This window comes from Lampris incognitus, chromosome 7 (assembly GCF_029633865.1).
Source record: "Lampris incognitus isolate fLamInc1 chromosome 7, fLamInc1.hap2, whole genome shotgun sequence".
Lineage (NCBI taxonomy): Eukaryota > Metazoa > Chordata > Actinopteri > Lampriformes > Lampridae > Lampris > Lampris incognitus.
This window is the reverse complement of record NC_079217.1, coordinates 11,989,791-12,008,973: the sequence shown is the minus strand read 5'-3', so window position 1 is coordinate 12,008,973 and position 19,183 is coordinate 11,989,791. Positions and strand designations below refer to the sequence as shown.

Sequence of the window (19,183 nt, the reverse complement as noted above, 5' to 3'; positions counted from 1 at the left end):
GGGACGCAGGCCCTGGTGTTCACATGGCTGTCCCAATAGCCACACCTGATGCACACCTGGGTACCTGGCGTCGCGACGTCAACAACAAGGCGGTGCATTACGAGTCACGTCGTCAGCTCCAGGGCAGGTGAAGTGCACATCAAGCGCACTGCGCTTTGCCTTATCGGGGAGGAAAATGGGACGCACTTGCGCGCGTGCACTAAAGCGCATGAACGCGCACGTCAGGTGCCAAAATGTCCACCCCCACCCCCCTCACTGTCTCTTTATTGAAGAAATATTACAACAGCAAGAAGGGTTAATATAACAAGAGTATGACCCCATTCTCAGCACGACATGACAATCAATAATTTATCAAGACATGGGGTAAATACAACAAAATAAAGAAAAAATGAAAAGACAATAAAAAATAATCAAACAGAGGCAGGCATAAAATTCCAGTTTCTTAAAAACAAAAAACTCCTTTAGCATAGTAACCGTGTGAGCACCTTCCTTATTCCTTATAAGCTGGATAGTCTCAGAAGGCCTCCCCTGCGAGGCTCGGGTGGTGGGCGACACCGGGGGGAGGCTGCTTCATGGATGCGGTCTCTCCCCGGGGAGCGTTAATAAGCTGAGTCTGCCGAACCTTCTGGGGTTTGGTTTTCATAGCACAGCGCTACATCCGTGGCTCCCAGCCTAATTGAATAATTGGTACGAGCAACAAAATAACCCGCGATTCTCTTCTTTTTTTTGTTGGTCCAGAAAAGTTTTAACAGCGTCTCCTTCGTGTTCTGCAGCACAGCACACACAAGCGACGTCGATATCTCCGGATTGTCTCGTCGGTGGGACGAACACGCGCTTCTTTGCCTTCGCGCGCGGACCAGGTGTCCGGCCGTGACGTCACCGGCCAACGCTTTCTTCAAAATGAGGCGGCGCGATGGGAGACTCCTTGCTATCACGGCCACGAACGGCGGTGCCTTCGCAGAGGGGCGACGTCGAGAACCGTGGCGGATTTCCTTTAAACGACTGGCGCGGTCCTGACTCCGGCTTTACGCGCCGCTCAGGACTTCTGGATACTTCCAGGGAAGGGAAGGGGAAGGCCCGGAAGGGGAAGGCCCCCCCCCCTCACCTCCCTTTCTTACTTTCGGGCAACGCCTTCAACGTCACCGCCGACATGTGAAGAAACACACCTGGCTGCGCGAAGTGCGAGACTGGACCGGGGACTTGGAGGGACGACGTGTCGGCGCTTGACAGGGCAGGAAGGCGTGAGTGGACTTTGGTGCTGTGGGGGTTGACGCCGAGTAGCGAGGCGTGGGAAGGCGAGACGTGCTCCGGGGCCCCCGCAAGGCGAGGGCGTCACAGTAAGACGAAATAGCAGCGCGTTTCCGGGTTGAGAGGGGGGGCAATCAATCATTTCACAGGACTATCCCGAACCGAGCCGACATGGACATTGACTTGGAGAAAATTGAGGTGGCGGGCAACGGCAGTGACGAGGCGGCACGCTTCTACCCCGAACAGGTGATTCACTTTTGTACACTTTACCCCTATGACGCAATAAGCGGACACGCGTTCCAAACTCGACTTACGGGACAGGCAGCAACACCTTCAGGTGTGACCGGCCGGCGTCACAGAGCTCTAGACGCTCATCGTAGTAGCGCAACATGAAGTAGTATTGTAGTACATTTGCAACAAAGTACTATATGAAGTAGTTTACGTTTTCTACACTGTGTGAAGTAGAAGTTGTAGTACATCTGCTACACATTACTCATATAAGCTCTATATATGAAGTAGAAGTTGTAATAAATTTGCCACACAGTAATCATATCATACAAGTACTATATGAAGTAAAAGTCGTAGTAAACTTGCAACAAAGTAATCAAATTATACAAGTAGTATACATTGTCTACAGAGTAATCATATACAAACTCTTCATGAAATAGAAGTTGTGGTACTACACAGTAATCATATGATACAAGTACTACGAAGTAAAAGTTGTGGTACATTTGCTACACAGTAATCATATCATACAAGCTCTATCTGAAGTAGAAGTTGTATTACATTTGCTACACATTAATCATATCATACAAGTACTATATGAAGTAAAAGTTGTAGTAAATTTGCAACAAAGTAATCAAATTATACAAGTACGATATGAAGTAGTACACATTTTCTACAGAGTATTCATATACAAACTCTATATGAAGTAGAAGCTGTGGTACATCTGCTACACAGTAATCGTATCATACAAGTACTATATGAAGTAGAAGTTGTGGTACATTTGCTACACAGTAATCATATCATACAAATACTATATGAAGTAGAAGTTGTATTACATTTGCTACACATTAATCATATCATACAAGTACTATATGAAGTAGAAGTTGTGGTACATTTGCTACACAGTAATCATATCATACAAGTACTATATGAAGTAGAAGTTGTATTACACTTGCTACACAGTAATCATATAGCCAAGAGTGTGTGTTACGTCAGGTGCATTTAATCCAAGTGCGTTTTTGGTCAACCAGGAAGAGGCGAATACGAGAATCGATTAAAAAAAATACATTGCTGCATATCAGTATAACAGACGTGTCATCAGAGCATAAAAGGTTAAGTGGTAGTAGACACACCGATAATAACAGATACGTGTTCCCGTTCAGGAAGCATATCCTAGATCATCGTATATTTTCATATACTCTGTCTAAGTCACTGTCCAAGTAAGGTAACCTATGTGTTAAGTTATTATTTTAATGCTCAGTCACATTATCTTCTTTATGGCTTCTTTAACGAATACGGATGCATGAGCCTTATCAGCAGTCTAAACAAACCAGCAAGTATGTGTGCAGTTTCATTTTATCTACAGTTGTAATCGCTCTATCTAGCTATCTGTAATTTCTGTATTCTCAAAATGGGTCACCTTTATACATACTATATGTATTTTGCTATTGCATTTTCTCAACCGTGCCATTGCAACCACACTCATGTGAAGGAAGGTGTGCTGGTTATATCAAACAAAGGTCAGAAAACTCGGTTTGTTGTTTGAGATTCCACAACTCCTCGGTATCTGTTTTCACATAGGTGACAGCAGAGAACGGGGTTGTGAACAACGGCTCTCCTGATGCCGCGGAGAGACAATCGTTGCTTCAGAAAGAGGTGAGCTCTCTGTATGATGGAGTGATGGGAGCTGAGCATTAGCAGAGCACATGCACTCCTCTGTGGATATAGTTCGTGATTTTGAACAGTTGGCACCACAATGAAAGAAAAAAAAAAGATCATTTGGATGTAAAAATGTGCTTTGCACACATCGAAGATGAGGGTGATGTCTCCCACTTGCTTTTTTCCCCCTTCCATTTCTGTTCATAGATACTGAACTTAGTAAGATTGACCTTCCTATTCCGCCCTACTTTAATCCTTAAATGGTCTCCAAGAAACACGGTTTAACTGGCTCACAACACTTTCCAGCTAATTTGAATCACATTATGCTATTATTAGTGTCTTAAAATACTATTTTGTTCTCACTTACTTAGATACCAATGTTACTAGTGTCACATTCTGCTTTCCTTCCATATTTTAACTCGACATGATACACACGGGGCAGCGCGGTGACACAGTGGTTGGCACGGTCGCCTCACAGAAAGAAGGTCCTGGGTTCGAGCCCTGGGGTTGTTCAACCTTGGGGGTCATCCCAGGTTTTCCTCTGTGTGGAGCTTGCATGTTCTCCCCATGTCTGCATGGGTTTCCTCTGGGTGCTCCAGTTTCCTCCCACAGTCCAAAGACATGTACAGTGGTGCTTGAAAGTTTGTGAACCCTTTAGAATTTACTATATTTCTGCATAAATATGACCTAAAACATCATCAGATTTTCACACAAGTCCTGAAAGTACATACACAGAACCCAGTTAAACAAATGAGAGAAAAATATTATACTTGGCCATTTATTTATTGAGGGAAATGATCCAATATTACATATCTGTGAGTAGCAAAGGTATATGAACCTCTAGGATTAGTAGTTAATTTGAAGGTGAAATTAGAGTCAGGTGTTTTCAATCAATGGGATGACAATCAGGTGTGAGTGGGTGCGCTCTTTTATTTAAAGAACAGGGATCTATCAAAGTCTGATCTTCACAACGCATGTTTGTGGAAGTGTATCATGGCAAGAGCAAAGGAGATTTCTGAGGACCTCGGAAAAAGCATTGTTGATGCTCATCAGCCTGGAAAAGGTTACAAAACCATCTCTAAAGAGTTTGGACTCCACCAATCCACAGTCAGACAGATTGTGTACAAATGGAGCAAATCCAAGACCATTGTTACCCCCCCCCCCCAGGAGTGGTCGACCATTAAATATTACTCCAAGAGCAAGGCGTGTAATAGTCGGCCAGATCCCAAAGGAACCCAGGGTAACGTCTAAACAACTAGAGGCCTCTCTCACATTGACTAATGTTAATGTCTCCGAGTCAACCATCAGGAGAACACTGAACAACAATGGTGTGCATGGCAGGGTTAAAAGGAGAAAGCCACTGCTCTCCAAAAAGAACATTGCTGCCCATCTGCAGTTTGCTAAAGATCATGTGGACAAACCAGAAGGCTATTGGGGAAAAATGTTTTGTGGACGGATGAGACCAAAATAGAACTTTTGGTTTAAATGAGCAGCGTTATGTTTGGAGAAAGGAAAACACTGCATTCCAGCATAAGAACCTTATCCCATCTGTGAAACATGGTGGTGGTAGTATCATGGTTTGGGCCTGTTTTGCTGCATCTAGGCCAGGACGGCTTGCCATCATTGATGGAACAATGAATTCCAGCGAATTCTAAAGGAAAATGTCAGGACATCTGTCTGTGAACTGAATCTCAAGAGAACGTGGGTCATGCAGCAAGACAACGATCCTAAGCACACAAGTCATTCTACCAAAGAATTGTTAAAGAAGAATAAAGTTAATGTTTTGAAATGGCCAAGTCAAAGTCCTCACCTTCATCCAATCGAAATGTTGTGGAAGGACCTGAAGTGAGCAGTTCATGTGAGGAAACCCACCAACATCCCAGAGTTGAAGCTGTTCTGTTCAGAGGAATGGGCTAAAATTCCTCCAAGCTGATGTGCAGGACTGATCAACAGTTACCAGAAACGTTTAGTTGCAGTTATTGCTGCACGGGGGGGTTACACCAGATACTGAAAGCAAAGGTTCACGTACTTTTGCCACTCACAGATATGTAATATTGGATCATTTTCCTCAATAAATACACTATATGGACAAAAGTATTGGGACAGACCTCTTAATAGTTGAATTCGGTTGTTTCATTCAACATTAGTGCCTGACCTCACAAATGCTCTTCTGAATGAATGGGCAAAAATTCTCACAGACACCCTCCAAATTCTTGAGGAAAGCCTTCCCAGAGGAGTGGAAACTGTTATAGCTGCAATACCTATGGATTTAGAATGAGATGTTATAAACGCTCCTGTAGGTGTAATGGCCAAGTGTCCTAATACATTTGTCCATATTGCATAAATGACCAAGCACAATATTTTTGTCTCATTTGTTTAATTGGGTTCTCTTTATCTACTTTTAGGACTTGTGTGAAAGATCTGATGATGTTTTAGGTCATATTTATGTAGAAATATAGAAAATTCTAAAGGGTTCACAAACTTTCAAGCACCGCTGTCGGTCAGGTGAATCGGCCTTACTAAATTGTCCCTGGGTGTGTGTGTGTGTGTGTGTGTGTGTGTGTGTGTGTGTGTGTGTGTGTGTGTGTGTGTGTGTGTGTGTGTGTGTGTTTGGGCGCTGTGATGGCCTGGCGGTCTGTCCAGGGTGTCTCCCCACCTGCCACCCCAATGACTGCTGGGATAGGCTCCAGCATCCCATGACCCAAATTAGGATAAGTGGCTTGGATAATGGATGGATGGATGGATGGATGATACACATGTGTGGTGATAATATGGTTCTATGTGGCTTTGTCCATCTACTTGTGATTTGATTCTCCTATCACTTCCTGTTTATGATATAAGGTGCACTTACACTAAATGCACTTGATGTGACTTGCACTCTCAGCTGTGACATTACTATATATACTATACTCTTCTCCTGGATTGCCACCTTGCCATGGTGGAGAAGCTTGCATGTACCAATGATCCCAAGAGCTATGCCGTCCGGAGCTTGGCTCCTGGTAGGGTCACCCAAGGTGCACAGTTCAAGGGGGAGGTTCCAGACAAAATGCGATCCAACAAAGACCTCAACAGGATGAAGGCTGCAACAGAGGGTGGTCCCCAATCGTCTTGATTCTCCATGCAATTGGACTCTTGCCACCCCCTGCCAAGGACCGTGTGGTGGCTGCAGGTGCATCAGCCACTCCACGTAAAAGCTGTCACATGCAGGCATCCTCCCGTTATGCGGCTCAAGGATCAGCCTCTATGCCCACTTGAGGACCCAGAGGGAGGACAGTCATACTTGTCTCAGAGTGACCACCGATAATGATGATGATGTACTATAGTATATACGCTATGTCTGTCAGCTACTCTTGATTTTATCTGCCAATGGCTGTTTGTCTTGTAAATTTATTTGGCTAAAAGTGTCTGCTAAATGAGTAAATGTAAACGTAAGAGTAGTGAAATTTTGTAGATTCTGTTCAGGATTGGTTTTCCCTTTTATATGTTTGAAGAATGAACGAAGAAAGCAGAGGCACCAAATGTGGTGGTAAATCAAACCATCACACATGTACATTGTAGATGTATGAAATGGCTTTCATAGCGAAATTTAGTGGTGTAGCAGGGTCACCGGTTTGGTTATTTGGAAACTTAACTCACTACGTAAGGCTGTGGGAGGTAATGTGTCATTAGAAGTTCCTCTTTTTTCCGTCTTCATAGTTCCCAGGTACGAATGGGGAGACAAACCTCGCCGAACACACTACCGCTCAGAGGCTCCTCCAGTCCTTGCCTGTCACTACACAAACTCATGAAAAGGTATTTCTACATCCAACATATTTACTTACATCTGGTGAGGTTGGATGGGTTCTGTCACATTCATTTCCACAAAAAAAAAATAATTTTTTTTTAGAAATGCTGAATGTTGGGGCATCGGGGTAGCATAGTAGTCGATCCCGTTGCACACTAACACGAGGATTGGCGGTTCAAATCCCTGTGTTACCTCCAGCTTGGTCGGGTGTCCCTACAGACACAATTGGTCGTGTCTGCGGGTGGGAAGCCGGATGTGGGTATCTGTCCTGGTTGCTGCACTAGCACCTCCACTCTGGTTGGTCGGAGCGTCTGTTCGGGGGGGGGGGGACGACTGGGGGAATAGTGGGATCCTCCCACGCGCTACATTCCTCTGGCAAAACTCCTCACTGTCAGGTGAAAAGAAGCGGCTGGTGACTCCACATGTATCGAAGGAAGCATGTGGTAGTCTGCAGCCCTCCCCGGGTCAGCAGAGGGAGTGGAGCAGTGACGAGGATGGCTCGGAACAGCGGGGTAATTGGCCAGATACAATTGAGGAGAAAAAGGGTGAAAAATCCCCCCCCCCCCGCAAAAGAAAAAGAAATGCTGACTGTTGAGTAGTTTGCACCTCATGCTGTCACGTGATGGCTAGTAGCTATTATTCTAACTTGTTACATCCTGTTCAGGTAGTTTGAAAGGTATACGATTTAGAAATGTAGTCTGACCAGGCACGTGTTTCATGATGGATATAAATCCTGAGTCGCCCACCAGCAACTTCTGGTGTCATTTCTTAGTATTGGGAGAATAACTTGTTGAAACCAAAGGGTACTGACATGATAGCTGCAAGGCCCATTAGAGTTAACACGCTGTGCCAGTTATGCTGCTGAACTAATTACTGTCAGAATATACTGTCTTGATGCATGCTCAATAATGCAGGTAAGGAAATCCCAGAAAGTTGAATGAGTTCATCTGAACGCAACGTTTATTGAGAGAAATGTTTCATCACTCATCTAAGTGACCTCTTCAATCTCAACTGACTGCAGGTATCCCCACCCTTATAAATGCTGTTGTTGCTGTGATTGCAACTATAGCATTTTCTGTCTATCGTTTTCAGTTGTTATGCCCAGGACCGCTGCTAGCCATTTGGGTGCCCGAGGTGTAATTGCTTTGTGGTGCCCCCCCCCCCCCCCCCCGCCGTGTGGTGGTGCACAAACTATCAGCCACACCCCCACAAATCCCCTAAGGAAAAAAAGTCTTTAGCTTGCTAACTTTAGCAAGCTGGTTGCCTCAAGATGTTTCCTACCATTGGGCTATGTATGTTATGCATTCCAAGGCTAACGTTTAAGCACTTAACAGTATTTTAAGAATTAACATTTCTAAAACATACCTGCAAGTGATGCACGAGCGTCATCCCGCTGCTTCTTCTTTTTTCGCTTCTCTGCTCCCGACTCCTGTTGCCTGTTTGAAGCCATAGTGTGTAGCTAATGTTTAAGTTGGCGCCAGGCTTGAGTTTGTTAGGTGCAATCGCAAGACCATAGGAAGAAGGAGGAGGGGGGGCACCATAATTCATTTTATTATTTCGAGGAAATATGTTTATCTTTGTATTACCTATAATGGTCTTATGATACCAATTATAATTGTGCTTCATCTTAAATTTAAATAATTATGAAAATTATAAATAATAATTCTGGTGCCCCCTCCGGCAGTTGGTGCCCTACGCACAGTGCGTGATGTGCGTTATAGAGCGGCGGCTCTGGTTATGCCACTGTGTTGTTTATGGGATACCTGCAGCCAGTTGAGACTGAAGAGGTCACTTAGATGAGTGATGAAACGTTTCTCTCAGTAAACGTTGTGTCCAGATGAACTGACTCAACTTTCTGTGATGTTGTGGCGGACACTAGGGGCTATGCCTTTCACCCAGCAGGACTGTGAGCTGGGGGCGTGGTTTACGTTCCCGGGCTCGCCGGTGCAGGGTTGTTCCTGCTGCAGTTGGTTTTTGGAGTTGAGGAATAAACATCAAACTCGCCTTGGTCTCCTGTGTTTTTCCTCATTCCTGCCACAATGTCAGAATATATTGTTTACAACGGGTGTCCAGGTAGCGTGGTGGGGTCGAGTCAAGATGGCCACCTGTGCGGTTAGTGGGTAGTGAGCTCTGAAGCTATAATTTGTACCGCAATAAAAAGAGACAGATAAACCAAGCATTATGACTGCTGTGCCTACGTTTTGAAAAAGAAGAACACTGTGAGTAAATGGAATAGCACCTAACACGGATTTCTTGTGAAATAAACACGAAAAAGTACCACGCTAACTTCCTAGCTTTGCGTTAGCCTAGTGCTAGCTTAACGTCAAGATCAACATGCCGAAAAGAGATTCTAGAAAGAAAAACCTGTACATCACTGCTTGAACAAGAAGTCGAGGGCTTTGATGGTTTGTGCTCACTGTTGCCTTTTACACCAATTAAGAGCCCGGAACCGAAGAAACAGCACTCCAAAGATGGTGAAGAATCGGAGGGCATTTCAAATGCTGATATCCTAAAAGCGGTGATTGATTTGACAAAACGCTTCACTACTCTTGAGCAAAACATAACCAAGAACACTGACGCCATTACCACAGTGTGCGAGCAGCTGAAAGGGATGGAAATTCAAGTGAAAGAAAACAAAGAACATATGAAAGCGATTTCGGGGCAAGTCTCGCAACTGCAGAAGAAAAGTGAAGAGGCTGAACGTTACAGCAGGCGATGGAATTTACGCCTGCATGGGATGAGAGAGACACCTCAATCTTCTCGCATTGCTCGCTCCTGAAGATGAGGACAAGATGGGCTTTCTTGTCGACACAGTGCATAGAGTTGGAGTTCAACGTGAAAATGCAACTTGGGCCGTCCTTGTGCATTTCACAGTGCGATCCTTCAGAGACGAACTCTGGAAGATTTCCCGTGACAGTGGGATCCTGAAGGAGCGGAAACTACTTCTCAAGGAAGATTTGACCAAGGCCGACAAAGTGGAAAGAAACAAACTCTGGCACTTGTGGAAGCAGCCAGAAAGCAAAGAAAACGTCATAAAGTGTTGAAATGCGAGTATGCTTTTGTCGTTTGTTTTGATTCAATTCAGTGAATATTGTGATGGTCTAATTTCAAGTATTAAGACGTAAACACAACAATGGCGACGAGGATATAGTGACCATATTCGCTTTCACTGGCGGTGATTAGGTTTGCACTGTTAACATGGAGAAATCCGGGATTCAGAACTTTGCATGCTTTGGCGAACCAGCCACGCTTGGTCCGAGATGGACAAGACGGTTGACGTCGTTCCAACTCTATGCTGATGGCAAAGGACTAATTTTAACTAACGCCATAAAGCAGAGAAGAAGGGCTCTGCTCTTACACCTTGCCGGACCAGATGTACAAGACATCTTCTCAACGTCAGCCAACACAGGGGAGGTGGCGGATTATGCGGCGGTCCGTGCTTTGAATCAGTACTTTGTACCCCAAGTTAATGCAGCATCTGCTCGGCAAACTTTTCACGTTATCTCAGAACACTGGTGAGACCATACAGCAATTTACTACTCGCCTATGACAGGCTGCCAGAGATTGTGACTTTGGGGGGGATGCTGATATTCAGATAAGGGACGCTATCCTGAGTAGGTGTACTTCGATGTACGTGGGAAACTGTTGGAGGAAGGGCCAGGTTTAACACTCGCCCGCACAGTGCAACTAGCCTCGCAGTGCGAGAACGTGGAGGAACAGCTGCCTGTCAGCCATGTCGGGCGCGACGAAGGCGGAAACAGAGACTGTCCATCATGTTGCACAAAAAGGAGGGAGACACGTGAAACATTACAGAGGGAAGCCAACGACCAAAAGCGATCAAAATGAAAGAAAGTGTTACAGATGTGGACATACAGATCACCTGGGCAGGGACCCGAAATGCCCTGCACGCTGACAGACATGTCATAAGTGCGACGGAAAGGACCACTTTTCAGCAGTATGTCGCACCAAGCCTAAAGGTGCAAAACAACATGTGAGTAATGTTGAGGAAGAAGGTGACTATGCATTCTTTGTTAAAGAGAATAACACAACTGAGAGACTTACCTTTTCTGTGGGGGGAGTAAAACTGCAGATGTTAGTTGATTCGGGGGTGACCAGTAATGTGATGGCTGAAAACACATGGGAGAGACTAAAATCACAATGTATAAAGTGTCATTCATACATTCCCAAGACAGAGGGAAAGCTGTTCTCTTATGGTGCTAGCCAACCACTATCTGTTAAAGATGCATTCTCGTGTGAGATTGCAGTTGGAAATAAAACTGAGCAGGCAGAGTTAATTGTGGTTAATGGCATGGGAGAGGCATTGCTAGGGAAGGAGACAGCCATGAGACTTGGCGTTTTGAAAATAGGAGTCGATGTTGCAGCTGTATTGAACATAAAACAGTCACTTGAACAGCAGTATCCGAAGCTATTCCGAGGGGTTGGAAAACTGAACTCCAAGCAGGTTGGCTTTCACATCAACCCAGACGTGAACCCTGTCGCCCAGCCTCTTAGGCGCATACCATTCAACCTCAGGGGGGCAGTAGAGGCCAAAATAAAGCAAAATATCGTAGACCCACTGTCACGATTGCTGGGTGAGACGTCACAACATGAGAGACACAATCATGGCTCGGACGAGTACATGAGGTTTGGCGCCGTCAGCGCCCCGCCAAAGGCACTCACGACCAGAGAGGTGGGGGAGGCCTCTGTGACCGACCCGGAGCTGGTCAAGGTACGAAAGGCAATCACAAATGGGCGGTTTGAGAACCGCAAAGCATATGCAGCCATAGCGAATGAACTGTGCATAGTGGGATATTTGGTCCTCCGTGGGACACGTATTGTGTTACCCCACGTCCTACATGCATGAGCACTGGCTTTAGCACGTGAGGGACATCTCGGGATAGTGGGGACAAAACGGCACCTAAGAAGGTTTGGTGGCCGGGGATGGATTGAGCGGCTGAAAAACACTGCAAAGACTGCCACGGTTGCCAGATAGTAGCTAGACCCGACCCACCAGAACCACTGAGACCCACACCCCTTCCAGACGGGCGTTGGCAGGATATGGCCATAGACTTGCTTGGACCCCTGCCATCCAACCATTCCATTCTTGTAGTAGTAGATTATTATAGTTGTTGTCACGAATATGATATCTTGACATCTACAACAACAGAGAAGGTTATTGATAGCTAGAGACAATATTTAGCTGTCACGGCTTACCAGTCACCCGTAAATCATAATAATGGCCCACAGTTCAAGTCTGAGCTATTCCGAGAATATTGTGAAAATAACGGCATCACACATCTGAAGACAACAGCTAAATGGGCTTAGGCCAACATAGAGGTCGAGCGCCAGAATGCATCACTAATGAAGAGAATCAGGATTGCTCATTCAGAAGGACTGGACTGGAAAAGGGAGCTGAGAAAATATGTGACTGTGTACAGGAGCATCGACCATACCACGACAGGGAAGAGCCCGGCAGAATTGCTCTTCAATCGTAAAGTGAGAGGGAAACTGCCAGACGTCACAGAGTCACGCACAGACATGGAAGTGCGTGATGGGGACAGTGAGGAAAAGGGCAAATCCAAACTGTACACAGATGAACGCCGGAGAGCACAGCGCTCAGAGATCGAAGTCGGCGACACCGTGCTTGTAAGGCGAGACAAAGTGGATAAGTTTGCCACTCCCTTTAACGCTACACCACACAAAGTTGTGAGTAAAACAGGGAGTCATGTGATTGTAGAATCCCCCAGCGGGAGCACGGTACGCAAGGAACAGTACTTTCGTAAAAAAATACAGGACAACTGGACCGGAGGAGACAACCCATGAGCAGGACGACACACCAGGGGTTGAGGACATCACAGTGGACTCTGATAAGGACACAGTGACCCCGCCAGCACCCTCTGGCGCCAGCGTGGCAGACATGCCTAATGCAGGCAGGCCTCAGCGGGCCAAACGAGCGCCTCAGAGACTGTCTGACTGACTATGACCTGAATTTAAAGTAAGGGCACGGGTGACGTGAGGATTTAGGACTTTTTAGTTTAATTGTCAGACACAGGTTTGTAAGATGTCTGTAGATTTTCAAGGAAAAAAGAGATGTCATGTATTGCGTTTGGATTTGACACCTGTGGGTACCCGTAAGGAGTGATGTCATACCCGGAAATGTGGTAACAAGAGAATTCACTCCGTAAAGTGTTGAAATGCGAGTGTGCGTTTGTCGTTTGTTTTGATTCAATTCAGTGAATATTGTAATTGTCTTATTTCAAGTATTAAGACGTATTAACCTATCACGTATCACAAGTATTAACCGTAAGAAGTTTTGTTTTGTTTTGGGTTTTTTTCAGACATCAGCTGATCTTTTCTTGGTTTATTTTCTTAAAGTATGACGAATTTTAAGTTTGGTGCATTCAATTTATGTTGTATCAATGTAAGGGGATTACATCATAGCACAAAAAGGAAGGCAGTTTTTCTCTGTAGTAGGCGTTATAATGCAGATATAGTTTTCTTACAAGGAATTAATTCATGTAGTGATGATGAACATTTTTGGAAATCCGAGTGGGGGGGATACAGTGTATTTAATTTCTCTCACGGCTCAGATCATTCCGCTGGAGTCGCAGTGCTACTACATAGATTTAATGGTGATGTACTGGAGTCTGTTATTTCGGGGGAAGGACGGTGGATTATTTTGTTCTTAAAAGTGGACAATCTTTTGTTTATTACTTGCAATGTTTATGGACCAAACAGGACAGTTCAAGCAAAGGATATGTTCTCTAAACTCTCTTTAAAACTGACAGACCTTAAGGGAAAGTACAAAGATCCTATTTTTATCATTGGAAGGGACTTCCATGACGCCCCAGATGATGAAATGGATCGATGGCCTCCCAGATCTTCGTTGTCATTGGGTTTTAAGCCTACGTCATTTATAAGTGATCACCTCTTGCTTTCAGATGCTTGGAGGTTTATGAACCCCCAGTGTCAGAGATTATACATGGACCAACTCTAGCAGATGCTGTCAGTCGAGAATTGACTTATGGTTATTATCATCACAAGGATTACGGTTCATTTCAGAGGTTTCTCATTCTCATGCTCCGCTGTCTGATCATAAAATAATAAGTCTCAGATTAAAGGGCTCTAAAAATAACTCAAATATCAGAGGATATTGGAAGTTAAATAACAATTTATTGGATGATAAAACATTTTAAGGAACGTGTGTGTGTGTGTGTGTGTGTATATATATATATATATATATGTGTGTGTGTATATGTGTGTGTGTGTATATATATATATATGTGTATATATATATACATACAATGTTCTCTTTGTAATGTTTTGAATTGGATTTAAAAAAAGTTTTGTTTAAAAAAAAGTCCAGGTAGCATGGTGGTCTATTCCATTGCCTACCAACACCAACACAGGGATCAGCGGTTCGAATCCCCGTGTTAGTTACCACCAGCTTGCTCGGGCACCCCTGCAGACACAATTGGCCGTGTCTGCGGGTGGGAAGCTGGTTGTGGGTGTGTGTCCTGTTCGCTGAACTAGCTCCTCCTCTGGTCGGTCGGGGCGCCTGTTCGCAGGGGGGGGGGGACTGGGGGCAATAGTGTGCTCCTCCCATGCTCTACGTCCCCGTGGGGAAACTCCTCACTGTCAGGTGAAAAGAAGCGGCTGGCGACTCCACATGTATCGGAGGAGGCATGTGGTAGTCTGCAGCCCTTCCCGGATCAGCAGAGGGGGTGGAGCAGCGACCGGGACGGCTCGGAAAACACGGTAATTGGCCAAGTACAATTGGGGAGAAAAAAGGGGGGGGGTGTATATATAAGATAGATGTAGGGGAAAAAAAACTTTAATACATAGCAGTACAAGCCTGTTTTGTGTGTCACGTACTCAACAGGCTTGTACTGCTATGTATTAAAGTTTTTTCCCCCTACATCTATCTTAATATTCCACTTCTCGTTTGTAGAGCACTTTTATCAACACCATTGACGGTTTATAGTTGACCTGACATTCAACCAAGCGCATCTCCAAAGAAAAATAAAATATCCGACTACTACAATATAAGTGTATCAGCTTTAAAATGTGATGTATATATTTCAATAATGGGAGCTCGGAGTAGAGCCGCTGCTCCTCCTCATCGAAAGGAGCCAGTTGAGGTGGTTCGGGCATCTGATTAGGATGCCTCCTGGGCACCTTCCTTTGGAGGTTTACCGGGCACAGCCAACTGGGAGGAGACCCCGAGGTAGACCCAGAACTCGCTGGAGGGACTACATGTCCAATCTGGCCTGGGAACACCTTGGGATCCCCCAGGAGGAGCTGGAGGGCGTTGCTGGGGAGAGGGACGTCTGGAGTGCCCTACTTGGCTTGCTGCCAGCGCGACCCGACCCCGGAGAAGCGGCTGAAGAATGAATAAATGAATGAATAAATTATGTAGTATTTTGCCATTCTGGCAATTATACACTGACACAATGTGCCACAATAGTATATTTACTAGCTTCTTTTTGTTCTAGGTTAGCGTGGGACGCAGGATAAAGAAGGAGCTGAATGAGAAGGTCTTCTGGAAAGTCAGACTGTGGATGGTTGTGGTTGCCATCTTTCTCATCATTCTTGCTGTGATCTTCATCTCACTGGCCTTATGCTCAGGTAGTTACGCAGTGAATTTCCTTCAGAATATGTTAAATAGAGTACTTTTTTTATTTGCATCTTGAGAGAACATTCGTCTGAATAAAATAGAAAGCATTTTGGCTGACATACAGAAACATCACATCGCATTCTGTGAAACACACAAACCAAAAGTTCACGGCCAGGTCTGCACGAAACCGGAAATCGGTGGTTGCATAATACTTGTGGTAAAACATTAGGTAAAAATGCAAGAGCTTGACATGAGCACACTCATATCAGAAATGTGTCATAAAACACTGGTAGAGAAAATGTCTTACGACAGGGGTTTTCAAAGTGTAGGAAAGTGAGCCTCCCCTCAGAGAACATAAAAACAGCTGCGCCCCCCCCCCCCCCAATTATTATGACTATTATTGTTGTTGCTATAATGTATGTTCCACTCAGGTATAAAACGGGTTTCAACAATAAATGATATATCTTTGAAGATGATCTTTTATTTTTTTTAAACATCTTTTTCAAACATTTTTAAACATCTTTATCTTTGTTTTTATTTTAAACATTTTTAAACGTTTTAAAGATCTTTTAAAACATTTTAAACATCTTTTTCAAATGTTGTAGGTAAGGTTACTAAAAATCGATCCATTTTGCTCCAAGCATTGCTGAAGTAAAGTAAATGTAGCTAGACGTTTACGGTTACTTTTTCTTCGTTTTTTTTTCTCACGCTGTGCCTCCCCTTGTAGCTCTCTGGCGCCCCCCAGGGGAGGCGCGCCTCACACTTTGAAAACCCCTGTCTTACAACATTATGTGAAATAGTTGGACGTCTACAGTCACTGTACAGAATCGGGCATGAGAATCAACGCTTTGGTGCAGTTTCTCTTCATACACGATGAGAAGTGTGAGCCTTTGTCAAGCACGGCACTCGCGTAGAAAATGTACCGTAAAACGTGAAAATATTTTGCAACATCTGCAGTTACTGCACTGGACAGGACCCGGCACAGGAATCGGTGGTTTGACACGGTTTCTCTTTAAACAGTAATCCATGAGGACGTGGATGAGAAATATGACCAGTCGTCATTTAAAGTTCCTCGGAGCTTTAACGGAAGTTTCCTGCTGCCCAATCGGAACGTCACATCAGAGCTTTACTCGCCGTCGTCCAATCGGAGCCAGATGCTCGCCGCTGAACTTCGGGAAAAGGTTTGGCTCAGCATTTCTTATGAGTCAGTAGGTCAAATATCACCCTGCTGGCTTTTGTCTTAACCGGATGTGTGTGTCTGATGTAACTCGTTCTGCAGAATGTGTTGCTGATCTGTAACTTGAGATAGCTTCCCCATCTGAAAAGGGCATCCAGGGCAGTGAGAATAGTTGATTATCAGTTGTGCCTATTCACTATCTCTTTGTGTTTTGTTTCGGTTGTCTTTCCTGCCCCGCCTAGCTGTCTGACCTTTACAGAGCCTCCCCTGCCCTGGGCCGATACTTCTCCGACGCCGAGATATATCCTTTCAGGTAAAGAAGCACTATGGCTGAAGACTGTGAAATAGCACTGAAGTCTCATTATGCATCTCTACAAAACTTCAGCAAAATGAGTTGGCTATGATGCATTATGACATGTGACAGATAACCAGGCTAATGATGACATATCTATAATGCATAAATCCGTTTTAAATTGACAATGTATCATAAAGGTGGTTATGAAGTGTTGTGAGGGCATATACATGGTTATAATGAATCTTACAATTACTTATGGCTACACTTATAGGGCATTATAGATGCTTATAGGGCATTATAGATGTTTATAGAGCATTATAGATGCAAGCCTCATAGAAAGTGTTACCGCACTCTGCACTACATCAGTCAGGATTTGAAAAACCGCAGGCCTCTTTGTGGTTGCCTGTCGGAAAACACGTCGTAAGACTTGTGCTTCGTGTGCATCTGTGAGTTGGTTCGAGATTATTCGGTGAGCTGAACATGTTTGAGCTCAGCCCAGCGCCTCATTATGTTTACTCGTCATCTTCCCACAGGAACGGCTCGGCCACCGCCCATTTCCGGCTGAAGTTTCTCATGCCTGCGGAGCACGGTCAGCTGGAGAAGTTCACTCTGAGTCGAGAGGTGGTGTACAACGTGTTCAGACAGTTTCTCTACGACCACGAGACAGATGAGCAGGGCCTCACGTATATCGACCCAACTTCCCTCAGCATGGTCTGAAGGGCGAGAGACGTTCTGGTTTACACAGTCCGCAAGGGCTGGTGGTGTGCGGGCCACAGCAGCTGCATGTGACTCGTCCTGAGGAGCAGGTGAATTTTGGCTGAGTCACATGTAAGGAGATGGTTAGCATGTGATTTGTCAGTCTCTTATGTGTTTCAATCATGTGTTCAACAGAAATTCATCATCTGATGGAGCCTTTCCACATGAAGCGATTGCCCACAACTATGTTCCCGGTTCATTTCTAATGACCAAACATTGTGTCAATGTTTTTTTGTTTTTTTTAATGGAAGCTTTTATTGTTGCCTTTGTTCGATACCCGGTCAGTTCCCACGCTTCAGCAAACTTTCACATAGAGCGGCGAGGCAGCTAACTCTGAGAGTCCTCTATTTCAGGGTGCACTGAAATGACCAGTCATCAAAAAAAAAAAAAAAGGGAATTTATCTGTTAATTGTAAATATGAGTGAATATACATCTCCAGAGACTGTGCTTACTCGGGTTAAGTAGTTTTTGAGTATTTTGTGAAGCAAAAGAGACACTTTTATAGAAAACAACACTGTATTACATGCAATCTCATTGCACTCCAGAGCACACATGTGAATGAGGTGGATGTGAGTATCGACACAACACGGCTTTATTATGTGTTTAGTGTTTAAATGTGCGCTCTACCTCACACTGACACGTGTGTTAATGGAAAAGTCAGCTATATTATATAAATGCAAAATATTATTATTATGGTTATCATTATTATTCAAATGTTTTAAATTGAATATACAGGTGTTTTAACATGTCTGCCGTTGTCTTTATGCATGCTCAGTAATCCGGGTAAGAAAATCCCAGAGGTGAACCAGTTCTTCTGGACACAACGTTTGAGAGAGAAATGTGTCTTCGCTCCTCTAAGTGACCTCTTCAGTCTCAGCTGACTGCAGCCTTGTTGTTATAAGGGTGGAGATATCTGTAGTTCTCTCTCAATAAACGCTGTGTCCAGATGAACCTGATTCAACTTTCTGTCATGTCTGCAACGGTTCTGCTTTACCCTACACATGGCTTCAGAGTGCATATTCTCCTGAAAAACAAGTTGCTGGAGCAAGACTTTGTGACCGGAATCTGAAATCTAAATATGTATTTTCAAGATTAAATGTACTGTACATTTTCAAACAAGTTTCAACTTTTGTGTATCACTTGTTGCCAACATGCACTGGGCAAGGTGTTTAAAGAGGTGCATTTCACAATGCGATCCAATCGGAATGTTGTGGAAGGACGACATTTCGATTGGAAAATCAAAATGTTGTCCTTCCCGTTTCTCTAAATCAATTGCTTCATATTTTGTTGTTTGCACTTGCAGCTTCCTTGTTCGAGGCAAAGTGTGGCAACGCAGAGATGTAATTTGATCCTGTTGCCGCCTCCGTTTTTAGGCTCTTTCACTGCCATTTTATCATTGTTTACACTCCATATGCAAAGCTT

At 44.4% G+C, this 19,183-nt stretch overlaps 1 protein-coding gene across 3 annotated transcripts; it reads left to right on the top strand.

The window, feature by feature from the left end:
* The first annotated feature begins 321 nt into the window (after positions 1–321).
* LOC130115963 (TPA-induced transmembrane protein homolog) lies at positions 322–18,857 on the top strand. Of its 3 annotated transcripts, XM_056283853.1 has the most exons (7): positions 322–1,494; positions 3,055–3,129; positions 6,829–6,924; positions 15,412–15,544; positions 16,554–16,714; positions 16,953–17,023; positions 17,539–18,857. In XM_056283853.1, the coding sequence occupies exons 1-7, from the start codon at positions 1,420–1,422 to the stop codon at positions 17,720–17,722; spliced, it is 795 nt and encodes a 264-aa protein (XP_056139828.1). In that variant the 5' UTR covers positions 322–1,419; the 3' UTR covers positions 17,723–18,857. The 3 variants fall into 3 exon arrangements, with proteins under 3 accessions (XP_056139828.1, XP_056139829.1, XP_056139831.1); XM_056283854.1 differs by lacking the exon at positions 3,055–3,129; XM_056283856.1 differs by lacking the exon at positions 6,829–6,924.
* Positions 18,858–19,183: the final 326 nt, after the last annotated feature.